General features: G+C 37.1%; 4 protein-coding genes and 2 non-coding genes across 6 annotated transcripts in view; 4 read left to right on the forward strand and 2 right to left on the reverse strand.

Annotated features, from left to right (window-relative positions):
- LOC104788250 (guanosine nucleotide diphosphate dissociation inhibitor 2) lies at window positions 600-4060 on the forward strand. The gene is made up of 12 exons (XM_010513983.2): window positions 600-816; window positions 1185-1331; window positions 1418-1525; window positions 1622-1794; window positions 1890-2001; window positions 2098-2178; window positions 2288-2350; window positions 2479-2580; window positions 2886-3010; window positions 3323-3533; window positions 3612-3686; window positions 3800-4060. The coding sequence occupies exons 1-12, from the start codon at window positions 730-732 to the stop codon at window positions 3848-3850; spliced, it is 1335 nt and encodes a 444-aa protein (XP_010512285.1). The 5' UTR covers window positions 600-729; the 3' UTR covers window positions 3851-4060.
- On the forward strand, window positions 4347-4420 carry TRNAV-AAC. The gene has a single exon. It is a non-coding gene; the product is annotated as a tRNA-Val (tRNA).
- On the reverse strand, window positions 4476-4547 carry TRNAD-GUC. The gene has a single exon. It is a non-coding gene; the product is annotated as a tRNA-Asp (tRNA).
- Window positions 7942-9438, forward strand: LOC104788252 (F-box/kelch-repeat protein SKIP20-like). The gene has a single exon (XM_010513986.2). The coding sequence runs from the start codon at window positions 8091-8093 to the stop codon at window positions 9339-9341; it is 1251 nt and encodes a 416-aa protein (XP_010512288.1). The 5' UTR covers window positions 7942-8090; the 3' UTR covers window positions 9342-9438.
- Window positions 9377-12768, reverse strand: LOC104788251 (cysteine protease ATG4b). Its single transcript, XM_010513984.2, has 9 exons — window positions 12606-12768; window positions 11497-12030; window positions 11341-11426; window positions 11215-11265; window positions 10717-11096; window positions 10338-10476; window positions 10036-10091; window positions 9884-9954; window positions 9377-9700 (listed from the first exon to the last, which is right to left on the reverse strand). Exons 2-9 carry the CDS (start codon window positions 11960-11962, stop codon window positions 9516-9518), a joined length of 1434 nt encoding a protein of 477 aa, XP_010512286.1. The 5' UTR covers window positions 11963-12030; window positions 12606-12768; the 3' UTR covers window positions 9377-9515.
- LOC104788253 (putative histone-lysine N-methyltransferase ASHH4) overlaps window positions 13017-13451 on the forward strand; it is a 2491-nt gene continuing 2056 nt past the window's right edge. Inside the window, exons 1-2 of the mRNA XM_010513987.2 lie at window positions 13017-13172; window positions 13269-13395. Coding sequence (XP_010512289.1) covers window positions 13155-13172; window positions 13269-13395 — 145 coding nt within the window. The 5' untranslated portion in view covers window positions 13017-13154. The remainder of the gene's footprint in view (window positions 13173-13268; window positions 13396-13451) is intronic.

The raw sequence follows: 13451 nt of genomic DNA on the forward strand, positions 1-13451 counted from the left end.
TACGAAAAGAACTTGTAACTTAAGTGAGTTGCTTACGGACAAACCTGATAAACAAGTTAAGGAGTTCAGAATTTTGCAAATATAATAGAACTCGCTAGTAGCTACATCTCATCACTTTTATAAAAATGCCAATATTTTTACCCTTTGGCATTATTTTACATTATTCTTTGGATCAAATTCTAAAAATTTTCATAACTTCCTGGATATATCTTAGAAGAATTTTGGTTTATATAACAAGTATTTGGCAACTTCCATTACAAATATCACTTTTAGGCTTAGTAAAACAATAATTAAGGCGTCGACCAAAAAAATTTAATTGAAGATTTGAAGGTATTTCGCTAATTAAAAATATGAAAATAATGTAAGTGTAAGAAATTTTCTACAATTGAATTAAAATTACAAAATCAATTGTCTTAGTTTATTAGTGTTTTTTTTTGGGGACAAATTGGCTTTTAGTTTTAGTTAAAGTGTTAAAACCAGTAGATCCGGGGGAAATTATTATAATTAATTTAAAAATATGATTAGAGGACATCTGGCTATTTGAAATTACGGTTATGCCATCGAAACCTTAATTACCCATTCCACAAACAAGGCATCTTTTTTTTTTCTTTCTTCTTCTAATAGACAAACTTGGTCACTCTAGAACGAACGATCTCACAACTCATCTGTATTCACCGATCTCTTCTTTCTCTCTTCTGCCTCTACGAACCTTTTCAGAATCAGCCAGCCATGGACGAAGAGTACGAGGTTATCGTTCTCGGCACCGGTCTTAAGGAGTGTATCCTCAGCGGTCTCCTTTCCGTCGATGGTGTCAAGGTCTCTCGATCCTCTTTCCTCTCGATTCGTTTTCTCCTTTTCTTTTTTTAAATCCCCTTATCTGAATTCAATTCATGATTGTTTTTTTTTGGATTATTGTATTGATCCGAAATCAAATCTTCTATGTTACTTGATCCACGATGAACGGATCTCGCCCGATATTAGATCTCCGATTCTATAATCTGAGCTCGATTTTTCAATTTTTGTATGGATTAGATTGTAATGAGTTTTGATTGATGAGATGATTGGTGAAAATGTTTGCTCTGTAATAATGATTTGAGAAATAGGTGACTTTTGTTGATCATGCGATCTGATGTTTCATGTTTGAATTGACCTCTTGTTGTTTCCTTTTGGATTATCTGGAGTAGGTGCTTCACATGGACAGGAATGACTACTATGGTGGAGAATCAACATCGCTTAATCTCAATCAGCTTTGGAAGAAGTTTAGGGGAGAAGAGAAGGCTCCTGAGCACTTAGGTGCTAGCAGGGATTACAATGTTGACATGATGCCTAAGGTTTTATATATAGCTTACCATTCGATTTTTTTTATGCTAATTTTATCAATGACACTTTCTAACTCTTGTCTCTTAATGGAATCCAGTTTATGATGGGAAATGGCAAGCTTGTTCGTACTCTTATTCATACTGATGTTACAAAGTATCTCTCCTTTAAAGCTGTTGATGGTAGCTACGTTTTCGTTAAAGGCAAGGTACAAGCTTGTCATTGATGTATCGGTTGCTGTATTTTACAAAATCATTATATACTATGATAATCTTTTTAACTGTTGATGAAATTTTGTCTACAGGTTCAAAAGGTGCCAGCTACTCCTATGGAGGCCCTGAAATCTCCTCTCATGGGTATATTTGAGAAACGTCGAGCTGGCAAGTTTTTCAGTTTTGTTCAGGAGTACGATGAGAAGGACCCAAAAACGCACAATGGAATGGATTTGACCAGAGTTACAACAAAGGAACTGATTGCGTAAGCCGATGTTCTAATTCCTTCTAGCGTTTATGGTGTTACTGACATTTTATTAAGATTATGCGTGGCTGACCATTTATGTGACTCTTTGGCAGGAAATTTGGCCTTGATGACAACACTATTGACTTTATTGGTCACGCAGTGGCACTTCACACGAATGACCAACATCTTCATCAACCCGCCTTCGATACTGTGATGAGAATGAAGGTGAACTTTTATCAAAATTGTCTCTCCTGTCTTAAAATCTCTACATTTTGTTCTGAAGCAGTTAAGTTGACATTCTTTGTTTAAATGGCATGTTAGCTCTATGCGGAATCTCTTGCACGTTTTCAAGGAACCTCTCCATATATCTATCCTCTGTATGGGTTGGGAGAACTACCCCAGGTTTTTCTGTCATTTCGATCTTTGCATTCGTTGCTTGAATTTTTTAAGTTTTAGACGATTATTTCTTAATCCTTCTGTGACTTCTCTCCTATCTCTTCTCTTTGTTCAGGCATTTGCACGACTTAGTGCTGTCTATGGTGGAACATATATGTTGAACAAACCTGAGTGCAAGGTAGTACTCATCATGACAGCTCTGTTTTTTGTTTTCTTGTGGTGCACATTATGCAAGAGGGGAATGGGGTGAGAGATTGTATTGGAGGGACGCTGTACTCATTTACAGCAATGTTAATCTTATGCCAGGTAGAGTTTGACGATGAAGGCAAGGTTACTGGTGTAACATCTGAGGGAGAGACTGCTAAATGCAAAAAGGTTGTGTGTGACCCTTCCTACCTGCCAAACAAGGTAATATTGCAGTTTTTAGCATGTTTAAATTTTCGATTATGATCTAAATGTGTCCATACTGATCCAGTATAGCAGGACCGTTTATAAATTACATACCTGTTTGACTTTCCTTGCTGGACCTATGGTCTGTTCATTATGCTGGTTGATTTTCCATGGTTTTTATATTCATTTACTCATTTAGTTCTTCTCTTCGTGCTAACTAGACTGTGGTCTTGGTCAGAACTTCTTGAAAATATGTTCATTTTTTTGGATATCATATTCGTTTGGACTGTCTCCTAATATGATGATTAATCACATTTAAACAGGTTAGGAAGATTGGCAGGGTTGCTCGGGCCATTGCAATTATGAGCCACCCGATTCCAAACACCAACGATTCTCACTCAGTCCAGGTCATCATACCTCAGAAACAGTTGGCCCGCAAATCGGATATGTAAGTTCTTTTGCCTTTAACTCGATAAGCCACTGACTGAAAGGAAGTGAAAGGCCTGGTGCATATGCATTTATCTGAAGCTTTATCTGAATATCATTTTGAGATATGTTTTTATGCGTGCTATAAGATTTTCCTTCATAAATGTAGCTGGATATATAAAGTTCGTTTATTTGGAACCACAGCTAAAATTGTGCACGCACACACAGAATAAATTGCCATATGTGAAAATACAGTGATCTTTGTTTCGCCATTTGTAATCATTCTCTTGCTATTTTGTTGGGTCTGACGTTTTGAACCTCTACACACTGACAGGTATGTCTTCTGTTGTTCGTACTCCCACAACGTTGCTCCCAAGGGAAAGTTCATCGCATTTGTGTCTACAGATGCAGAGACTGATAACCCTCAGACCGAACTAAAGCCTGGTACCGATCTGTTGGGTCCTGTTGATGAGATATTCTTCGACATGTATGATAGATACGAGCCTGTCAATGAGCCTGCTTTGGACAACTGCTTTATTTCAACGGTGAGCGAGACCCATCTATGGTTGCGCCTACTTTAACTTGGATGGTTTAAGTATTTAACCCTTTCCTTGTTCTCACAGAGCTATGATGCTACAACACACTTTGAGACAACTGTGGCGGATGTGTTGAACATGTATACCCTAATCACCGGAAAGGTAACTGTTCTGAAATTCTCAATGAATATATATGTTGATGCAATGGGAAAATAAAAATCTCGGGTTTCTTTTACATCTTTGACGTCAATTCTGTGTGTTTTCGTATGTTGCAGCAACTGGACCTAAGTGTCGATCTGAGTGCAGCAAGCGCTGCTGAGGAATGAGGAATCTCTCTCTAGTTTTTTTTCTTATGCTTGTTTTTCTATTTTCCTGACTCTTGCTTTTGGGTTTGTTGTTTTGGTTTTTTTTTTTTGTCGGTTTGAAAACAGAATCAATACCTATCCTTCATGTTTTAGCAACTAACGACCTTGTGTCTCCTTTTTAATGTTGGATTCCTCGGTTAAAAAGACTTATAAATGCTCTTTAAATCTCAAGTCTTTTTCAGCTGCTTACATTTCTCTTTTTGGGGTCCTCTTGGAGATATTAGAATGAAGCTGTGTTTTACCAACTATAGCTTGTCGGTTAACCTCGTCTCCCTTAATAATTTTCTTTTCTATGGGTTGATATTATTTCATTAAAAAATAAAATAATGGTTCAGAAAACGATTCAGCTTTCGTACCAGCTTGAGGTGGAGATGGTACTCTAGTTGATTGATATGTGGATCAGTGGATGTAAACGTTTTGGTTGATTAATATTTCTCATGATTGTAAAGAACAAAAAGGTTTCGTGGTGTAGTTGGTTATCACGTCAGTCTAACACACTGAAGGTCTCCGGTTCGAACCCGGGCGAAGCCATTAGTATTTTTTTACAAGAATATCTTTTAGTTTATTTGAAATTAAAAAAAACTAACGCCGTTGCCGGGGATCGAACCCGGGTCACCCGCGTGACAGGCGGGAATACTTACCACTATACTACAACGACTCTTGTTGTTTACTATGATAAATACATAAACTTAATCGTTTCATACTTTCAAAGTGTCAAAGACAAGCAAAAAAAATCCAGTTTTTTACTCGAGACTGGGTGGCTAAATATATTTATGGCCCTTGGAGTAAATTCCCTTCAGGTTAAATAAAGGAAATTGTCTTTTCCGCTAACACATGCTTATCTTATTAAAAAAGAGACTAGGCTAATCCAATCATACTAGTTTGGAACAGTTTAGAGAAAATTTGAAAAAAAGAAAATGTTGTTGTCATCTATAGTGTAAGCACGAATCTTGACGATTTTTAATACTTCTGATATTATATTTGGTGTCAGAAATATCAAATAGGCAAGTGCCCTAAGCCACAATTTATATCATAATTTTATAGGCTACATTACTCAACAATCGTCTTCTTAAAAGTTATTTTACAAGGTTCTATCTCCAATATATTTAGCATATATCATTCTTTTCTTTGTTTGGCTGTATATATTTTGGCCTTTTTTTTTTTGTTTAAGTTAGACTATATTATTACCGTAGAACGTCATATCTATATATAAGATTTTGCCCAAACCTCTAAATACTGGTTGCACGTAGGGGAATGATACTAGACGAATTCTCGAGATGGATAACCATCTAGCTAGGTAAGCCGAACCACGTCATTGATTAGAATCTGGTGCTCTTCTATTTCATATTTTTGCATTTGCGAACGTTAATTTATTTCCTCTTTTGCTCATGCATGTAATCTTCGTTGACATAAACTACAAACAAACTCTTACGTCTTTTTTGTTTTGTGTTCGGTACAAAGCTCTTTATAAACAAGTTTTATTCGATTCATTTGCCAATGTTTTATATCCTCTTTTCTGATTTAACCTTTCGGCTTTTATTTTTATTTTTAATAACTTCTTTCTTTTATTGTTATTATTTGTGTGTGTGTGTGGATGTGTGTTTGCCTAGCTTCGATTAAAAAAAACTCTTTTAAATTCTCGACGTAATTAGTTGATCAGGTAGTGATTTGATTAATAATGGTCTAGTGCCCTTTTCAGCACTTGTGTTATATTTAGAAACCCTTTACAATTCAAAAGAAGTAACAAAACGAGAGTATGAAGAGTAATAGGAATATGCCATACAGATACAACGAACACCACGCTACCTATTCAAATACAATGAACATTTCCATCAATATTTGAAGTCTGGCTTTTAAAGCTTTTGACCAGGAACTAACTAATTGTTTGGACTTACATTCATTTATATGCTGTTTACCTTTTAGCAAAAATAAAAATGATCCCCAATTTAACTAAATTTTGTGCAAGTAATGCTAAAAATTGTTTAAATTGGAAAAAGCCAAAAAGGCATGAGAGATTTCAAGCGTAGGGAGTAGTACGCAACTACGCAGTACGCACTCGTTTGTTTTCCAGCCTTAAAGGCGAAGAATACGAAAAGATATACCAATGGGTCTTCTAGAAGGCACACAGCTCATTTCTCGTATTTTTCTTTATTTTATGCATACAGATCAATTTTTTTTTTTTTTTTTCTACAATTATAAATATTTTCCCGAATAATTACAATGTCAATAATCTCTTGTCATTGTCATGCTATAATCGTTTTTTGACGACGAATTATAAATAGAATTTATCAACGAACAACGCTAAAACAACATTTTGTGAGGCGTTTTCAATCCTTCCTTTCATCAAAATTTGTCTTGGAGAAATGAATCAAGATTCTCTAACGAGCTAGTTTTAATATTTCAGTTCTAGTATTCTTTATATTTTGGGTTATGTTCATTTCAAAGTTACTTCATAATTTCATACTATTATAGAGCCATTGATTATATATAGACCATTACTATTAATACCGTCCTAGTAAAATGTTTGTTAAAATCGAAACTGTTAATACGATTTAGAAGTGAAAGCTTGATCTGAAAACAAGAAGCGAAGGTTTATTACTTTGAATGCTCATCATTTGATTAAAAACCAATTTTCACCGAGGATCGGTAGCTCAATTGGTAAAAACTTTCTGGCAAAGTCTAGAGGTCGCCGGTTCAGATACAAAATTATACTACTAGAAAACTTCATGAACGTGTTTAAAACAGGCCAGCATTAAAGAAACCGTTCCAATTATATACGTTTGTTAAGAAAACACGTTTGTAATAATAGTAAGAGACGTATCTTGATGCAATTTTTGACACGAGAGAAATAAAGGAAAAAAAAAAGGGTCGGCAGATGGGTAGGAGTTATAGTGTGATTTGCAGAAATGGAGCATATATAGACACCATTTAGTGTCACTCACACACCCTCACGATTCCTATAAATGTTCCTAGCTCATTGATTGCATTTTTGGATAATACTATTCATTGTCACTTCATTCCGCCATCGATTTTTTCGGGGTATTTTTTTTAAAAAAAAAACAATTAATAATAAAGCAATTTAGTTGGTTCTTGGCTTCTTGCCATCAAATTATTTCTAGCTCAGAAACAAAAATATATTATTGAATGAACAGTAGTACTCGACGAATCTTTATCGTTGTTACTTGTTAGATACGTTTATGGTATAATTAGAACTAAACTAGTTAAACTTAATTGAAGTGGTAAAGTTTAAACCTCGAGGATATCTAAAGCTCTTACAAATGAGAATTACGTAACTGTCAAACATTCACAAAAAAAATCGTTAAATCGTTGAAGGGTAACTGATATTTTAATTTTTTTGGATACATACATTATTGAAGATGGTTAGATGATATTTATTCTAGGAAGAGGACGACGACGGTGCTATGGTCCATGTGTCACCGTATTGTCGATCTTGCGGATAAGAAAGAAGATAAGTCATCGTATCCACATGGACTTCTTTCTTCTAGAACCCCAATTATTTTTATCTAAATCTAAATAATAATAACATTATTTGATACTTCTCGTACGATTTTTTTGAGTGTATCAAATCCCTCACGGCATTTTTTCTTCACATATATCTCCAAAAACAAAACGAAAAAAAAATAATTTCTAGATGAAAATTGCGTGGTCCTCCTCCTCCTTTACTCATTTATTTTGGAAGAAATGAATTATTATTGAATGATTTGTAATTTCACATAATAACAAACACATAAAATTGCCAATATTCGTCAACTTATTAAATGCTTTTACATTTATCTTTTTTTTTGGATTAACTTATTTTATTGCGTGATGCATATTCACTGAACAGTTTTTAAAACTATTTTGTTGATCTGTCTAGTGTTTTAAATTTAGTGTTGTATTTTTTTGTTGTTTGTTTTCTTGAAAATATCAAGAAAAAATAAATAATTGATGATAACAATTTAATTTCATGGAAAAAAAAAAAGAAAGATGATAATTATCATCTAGGGACCGTCTTTGTTCAGTGTCCTATATCTCCCAATTGCTATAAAAAGCCTCTGCCCAACACTTAGCTTTTACCCCAATCACATCTTCTTGAGTGTCTTTTACAGTTTCCGATTATATCAAAATCATAGAATCTTGCTGTTTCAAGAAGCTTCCTTTTTTTCTTAAGCTATAAGGTTTGTTACTTAATTAGTGAGTAATGGTAGTGTCAAAGAAGAAATCAGGTTGGATTAAAGGAGATTTAATCCCAGGATTACCTGAGGAATTAGCTATGGAGTGTTTGGTTAGGGTTCCTTTTCAGTTTCATTCTTCCATGAAACACGTTTGCCGTTCTTGGAAATGTGTTATCTCCCGTCCTTCTTTCAACAAGGAACGGATCAGTTTCGGGAAAGCTGAGTCTCTTCTCTGTCTTGTTCAACCTCTGACTCCGATTGATGATGACGGTGGTGGTGAGATGAGGAGTGAGAAAGAAGAAGGAAGCGAGTCTCAGTCTCAGATGATGATGATTCAGCAGCAACCGCGTGTGACTGGGACGCCACTTTACGGTTTAAGCGTTTATAACGCTACGCTTGACACGTGGCACCGCGTCGCGATTCCTGAAAGGATTCCTCTGTTCTGCGAGTGCGTTGCGGTTCAGGACGCTGGGAAAGTTTTATTGATCGGCGGTTGGGATCCGGAGACGTTGCAGCCTGTGAGAGATGTCTTCGTTTTGGATTTCTTCGCCGGGGAAGGAAGCGGAAGGAGGTGGAGAAGAGGGAAACCGATGTCGGCGGCGAGATCGTTCTTCGCTTGCGCTTCCGTTGTTGGTTCGAGGAAGGTTTACGTCGCCGGTGGTCATGACGATCAGAAGAACGCTCTCCGATCGGCTGAAGTGTACGATGTTGAGAAAGACGAGTGGACGACGCTTCCTCCGATGACCGAAGGAAGAGACGAGTGCCACGGGTTCTCGATGTTGGCTACGGATCTTGGATTTTGCGTTTTGAGCGGTTACGGAACGGAGACGCAAGGCCAATTCCGATCCGACGGCGAGATTTACGATCCGGTTTCGAATTCCTGGTCTGTAATCGAAAATGTCTGGCCGTTTCCTGATTTAAGCCCGAGAGGTCGCACCGCCACCGCTGAATCCGCCGGGGAATTTAGAGGTTGTAGGTTATGGTGTTTTATTGACAGCGAGAGACAGAGTCAGCCTCGTTGGGAAATCGAGGATGATTCGATGAAGTGGAAGGTTGTTATGGAGACGATTAGGCTCCCGGTGACGACGATGACGTCTGTTTTCGCTGGAAGCTTGAGTGGCCAAGCGGTGGCGATGATTGGCGGTGGCGGTGAAGAAAGTGGGACGATGATGGTGAAGGCGACGACGGCGGAGAAGAATGGCGGGAAGTGGATCAACGTCAACACTCCCTCTGGTTTTTCGAGTCTTCCTTTTTCTTATTCTTCAATCTATGTCTAATTAGATTGACTTTAAGTCAACGTTAATAGTTTAAATACAGAAAACAAAAGGGGTTTGGGTTTTTCATTATTTTATACAAACATCAAATCTTTTAGTATCGATGTAAAAAGAATGGTATTTTCGATAATTGAACAAAGTCACACAATGAAAAGAATGGCTAAGTAAAAAAAGTGTTCAAAGTAATTGCCAGTCATCTTCATGTTCCTCCTCACCAGAGAACTCTGTAGATGTCACTATGCTGCTGCTATCTGCAATTCCGCAGTCATTCCTTCTGTGGGATTGAGTAACAGTGAAGAGAGGAGCGCCATTGGATTCTCCAGCTAGCTTTGTTGCTCGGATACAGAAATCATCAAAATCAGCTGTTACATAAGTTGGAAGAGATAAGTGTAAAGCAACAAAGTAACCAAATCAAACTGGAAATGGCTTAACCGAATTTGTTTTATAGACTGATTGGATTCAATTTCTATAAAGACTGAATAACAAACCAAAACCAAAGCCAAGCGTAAACAGAATTGTGCTCATCCTTAGAAACTAGTAAATACCTTTGTCAGGGCAATAGAATCCGAGAGCTAGTGATGGGTCAAGTGACTCCAGCGGAACATAACGGGGTGTACTGTACCACATTACCAGATTTAGTAGGAATCATGTAGGGAGACAGAACACTGAATAAGGCAAAATAATCAATCAAACTCACTTGCAATGGTAAGACGATGTGTCAACATCTCTATTTTCCTTGTTGACTGTCACTACCTATCAACCATTACCGATAAGGCTCAATCAGTGACACTGAAATGTCATATGAAGCACATGGACTGAGTAATATCAGTCCCCAAACTAATTAGTCGATTAATGAATGAATGTGGTGGGGACAATATAAGGAAAATATGGACCACCTTAAATGTCTGAAACTTCAAATCAAAACGTGCCAGATCCAAAACACTACACTAATTCTTGTTTGTTTTTATTTAAGGATTAATAAGGAGTGTTGAAGAAAACCTGTTGAACATCGTGCGGATCAAGGTAGAAGCCTTTGTCTTCTTGAACTCCAACTATGTAAGTTGATGCACCTGGTTTGCCGCCCAAAATGCCGAGGCTTTGAGGGAAAGTGAAAGTGGCTATCAAAGATGGAAGGTACCTAACAACAAAATAATAGTCTTTTCAGAACAGATTAAGCCAAATTTGATAGCAAGTCACTCAAACTCTGCTGTCATCATATCCTCTCCATAGTGCATATGTAGATTAATGTGTGCATGTAATTACAAGCCATCAATTTTTCCTTAAGACTGATCGAACATCTTCTGAAGAAGACGAAAAGTTGAATTCGTGATATCTATAGTACATATCGCATAGCAATCAGTTTGATAAAATCACAAACCTGGGGTTCACTTTGTCAAGCCCAAGAACCAGTGGCACCACGAGAAGAACTGGCGTCCACTCAGTTTCTCCTTCTGAAAATTCCACACAAGTTTTGGTGACATCTTCAATACAGAGAATTGGAGCTCCACCTCTCTCTCCATCTTCACTGCCAGAAATGATATGAACAGCCATGGAAAACGACTTGTTTTTAACATCAGTTTCTTCACTTTTCTTCCGAACTAATGATTCCCATGATCGACAAACAGCATATGGTCCTACCCATGACCCAGCAGCCAGGCCATAAGATTCTCCAGCTTGTATAAGATTGTGAATCGAGAATGCTGAAGCCTCAGAATCACCAAAAAGTTCTAATATCCCTAAGTATTCCTCTTCAGGGGGCTGCATTTTAAAACCAAAACAATCTAACTTAAACTGGACTCATGAGAAACCAGATTTATGCTCCTTATATTGTATAATCAGTAGTTAAGGCATAGACTGGATATCACAATTAACTAACCTCAGATTCCTTTTTCCTCCAAGACCTTCCCAGCCTTTGGAATAGCAATGCCTGTTAAAGATCTGGAAATTTAGAACATAACGTGTAAAGTTTTGAAGTCTCAAGCTACAACAGTAATAAGCAGACCTGTGCAAAGAGCATCTGGCTGCTTCGAAGCATGCAACCCCAGTTAACATCACTAGTATAAGCTGTGTCGCCAATAGGCTCAAAACCTGTAAACTAACTTAGTGAGTAATTGGTGAAAACTTTTAGCTTGCTTGAGTTTGAAGTGAATATACAAACCTCTACGATATGTCATTAGTATTAAGGATGAAAAATCTTGTCCGAATGCAGTCAAGACATGACCAGAATCTGCTTCTTCTGAGGATTCACCGTCTGAGATTTTATAACAGACACCCAGGAGCCATATCTCACTTGTACTGCTGGAAATACCGGTCCTACTCGGCCCTAATACACGCTCTTGAAATCTCCTAATTGCTCCACTAGCCATAGAAGCTGTTTTTAAAATTACTGTCCAACTGTTATGTGTGGTACAATCTGGCTTATTCTCGGAAGTTGTTGAAGCTTCCTTAGACGGTTGAGAAACGGGGGAGGAAGATGCACCCACATCCGGGCATAACGTCAAGTCTGAATTGTTATCACTAAATGCCGAATCTGAAACTAGAGATGTCCCGGATTTATCACGCTTTTCACCTGTGCTTGATGAAGAACAATTCGAAGGAACAAATCTATCACATATAGCCTTCATTACCTAGACATTAACCACCACATGCAACATGTCTCTCTCTCAAATCCCACCAGAGAATCTACCTTCGTCTGCAATAAGAGATAACAAAATAGATCAGACTTAGCTCTAACAATTACGTTCACAAAGTAAGCTAAAGCACAACAATACCCTCAAGGATAATCTTGTATTATCCCATAATTCAACAGGTTTATATCAGCCCAGAACTTTGATCCCTAAGTTTGTTCTGACTCACTATTACACCCCATTTCAATATGCCCCAAATCTTTCTTAATTCGAAATTAGGAATCAAAGAGAATCTAATGAACACAAACAATTAAAGATAAAGGCGTCAAAGGTGCTCGAATCCGATAAGCAAAATCCCAAAATTGAACAAATCTACACACAAAAATTCATATAAATTCGAGACCGCTGACGCAATTTTCCCCTGGCGGATCTACAGTAATCACAATTGATCAATCAGTCAACTATAAATTTGACAACTCAATTCTCGCATACACAAAAAAAGAAGAAGCATAAAGATCAAAAGGAACAAAAGTATAAGCTCGATTAACCACTAAACAAACGCTTCATAATCCGATCCGGAGAACTAAAATTTTCACAAATTTTATTCGAATTTAAAGCAGAGTATAAAAAGATAGATCACCTGAGAAAACCAAATCGAAATCGTTCACGCTTGACTAGATACGACGGAGACGAGACCTCCGGAGACGAAGACGAGAACTAGAGTGCGAATTACGGAGACGAAGTTTGAATTGCAGAAGAACGATTTCGTGTTACCTTAAAAAGTTTCGTGCTCTCTCTCTCCTCTTCGAATATGGGGATGATTACATTTATTTATGATGATAAAAATTTAATTAAATAGTGCATTACCATTGACGTAAAGCCAACTAATGGGTTTGATTGGATTGGGCCAGTTCAATAATCAAAAGCCCATTTATGTATAAAAACCGTTTAAAGGAAATAAATCGCAATTACTGTTATACCCTTTTAAGCATGATTTATTGCCTTTCTGCGAAGAGATTTCAAAATCCTCAAAAAAGGAAAACTGCAACTGCCGCTCTTTCTCCGTTACGTCTTCCTTCTTTTTACTATCTCTCCTCTGCCACTGATTCATCATCATCATCTTCTTTAACTGATTTGGGACTTCTAAGAAGTTTCTGAAGCAAAACTCGAATCATTCCGTTCTATTACCATGTCTTCCGCCAAGAAGGTACATTCGATCAGAGTCTTCATGAGTTCTTTTCAATCATCTTTACGGCTTTTATGTTTTAGTATATGTTCTTAGGTTTCTCTGGTTTCTTATCAGGGTTCCGATCGGGTTGAAGACAGGAGATCTCTCGGAAAGTTAAAAAAACAGGTCGTGGAATTGGAGAAATTGGAATCTCCGGATCGGTTGAGTAAGGACGACGACAAGCCTGTCTTCATCAAGCGCAGTATCCTTTTTCATTGTTGCAGATTCAAAGTCTTTTTTTTTTTTTTTTTTTTTCTT

This window comes from Camelina sativa, chromosome 5 (genome assembly GCF_000633955.1).
Source record: "Camelina sativa cultivar DH55 chromosome 5, Cs, whole genome shotgun sequence".
Taxonomy (NCBI): Eukaryota; Viridiplantae; Streptophyta; class Magnoliopsida; order Brassicales; family Brassicaceae; genus Camelina; species Camelina sativa.

Bases quoted from the DNA above. Each gene is read 5' to 3' on its own strand.
- LOC104788250 (XM_010513983.2), top strand. From the start codon at position 730: ATGGACGAAGAGTACGAGGTTATCGTTCTCGGCACCGGTCTTAAGGAG. The intron at 1,526-1,621 runs GTACAAGCTTGT...TTTTGTCTACAG, and splicing joins ACGTTTTCGTTAAAGGCAAG to GTTCAAAAGGTGCCAGCTAC. The intron at 3,011-3,322 runs GTAAGTTCTTTT...ACACACTGACAG, and splicing joins TTGGCCCGCAAATCGGATAT to GTATGTCTTCTGTTGTTCGT.
- LOC104788252 (XM_010513986.2), top strand. From the start codon at position 8,091: ATGGTAGTGTCAAAGAAGAAATCAGGTTGGATTAAAGGAGATTTAATC.
- LOC104788251 (XM_010513984.2), bottom strand. From the start codon at position 11,962: ATGAAGGCTATATGTGATAGATTTGTTCCTTCGAATTGTTCTTCATCA. The intron at 11,097-11,214 runs GTTAGTTAATTG...TTTAAAATGCAG, and splicing joins GGAGGAAAAAGGAATCTGAG to CCCCCTGAAGAGGAATACTT. The intron at 10,092-10,337 runs GTTTTCTTCAAC...AATGGTTGATAG, and splicing joins ATCCGCACGATGTTCAACAG to GTAGTGACAGTCAACAAGGA.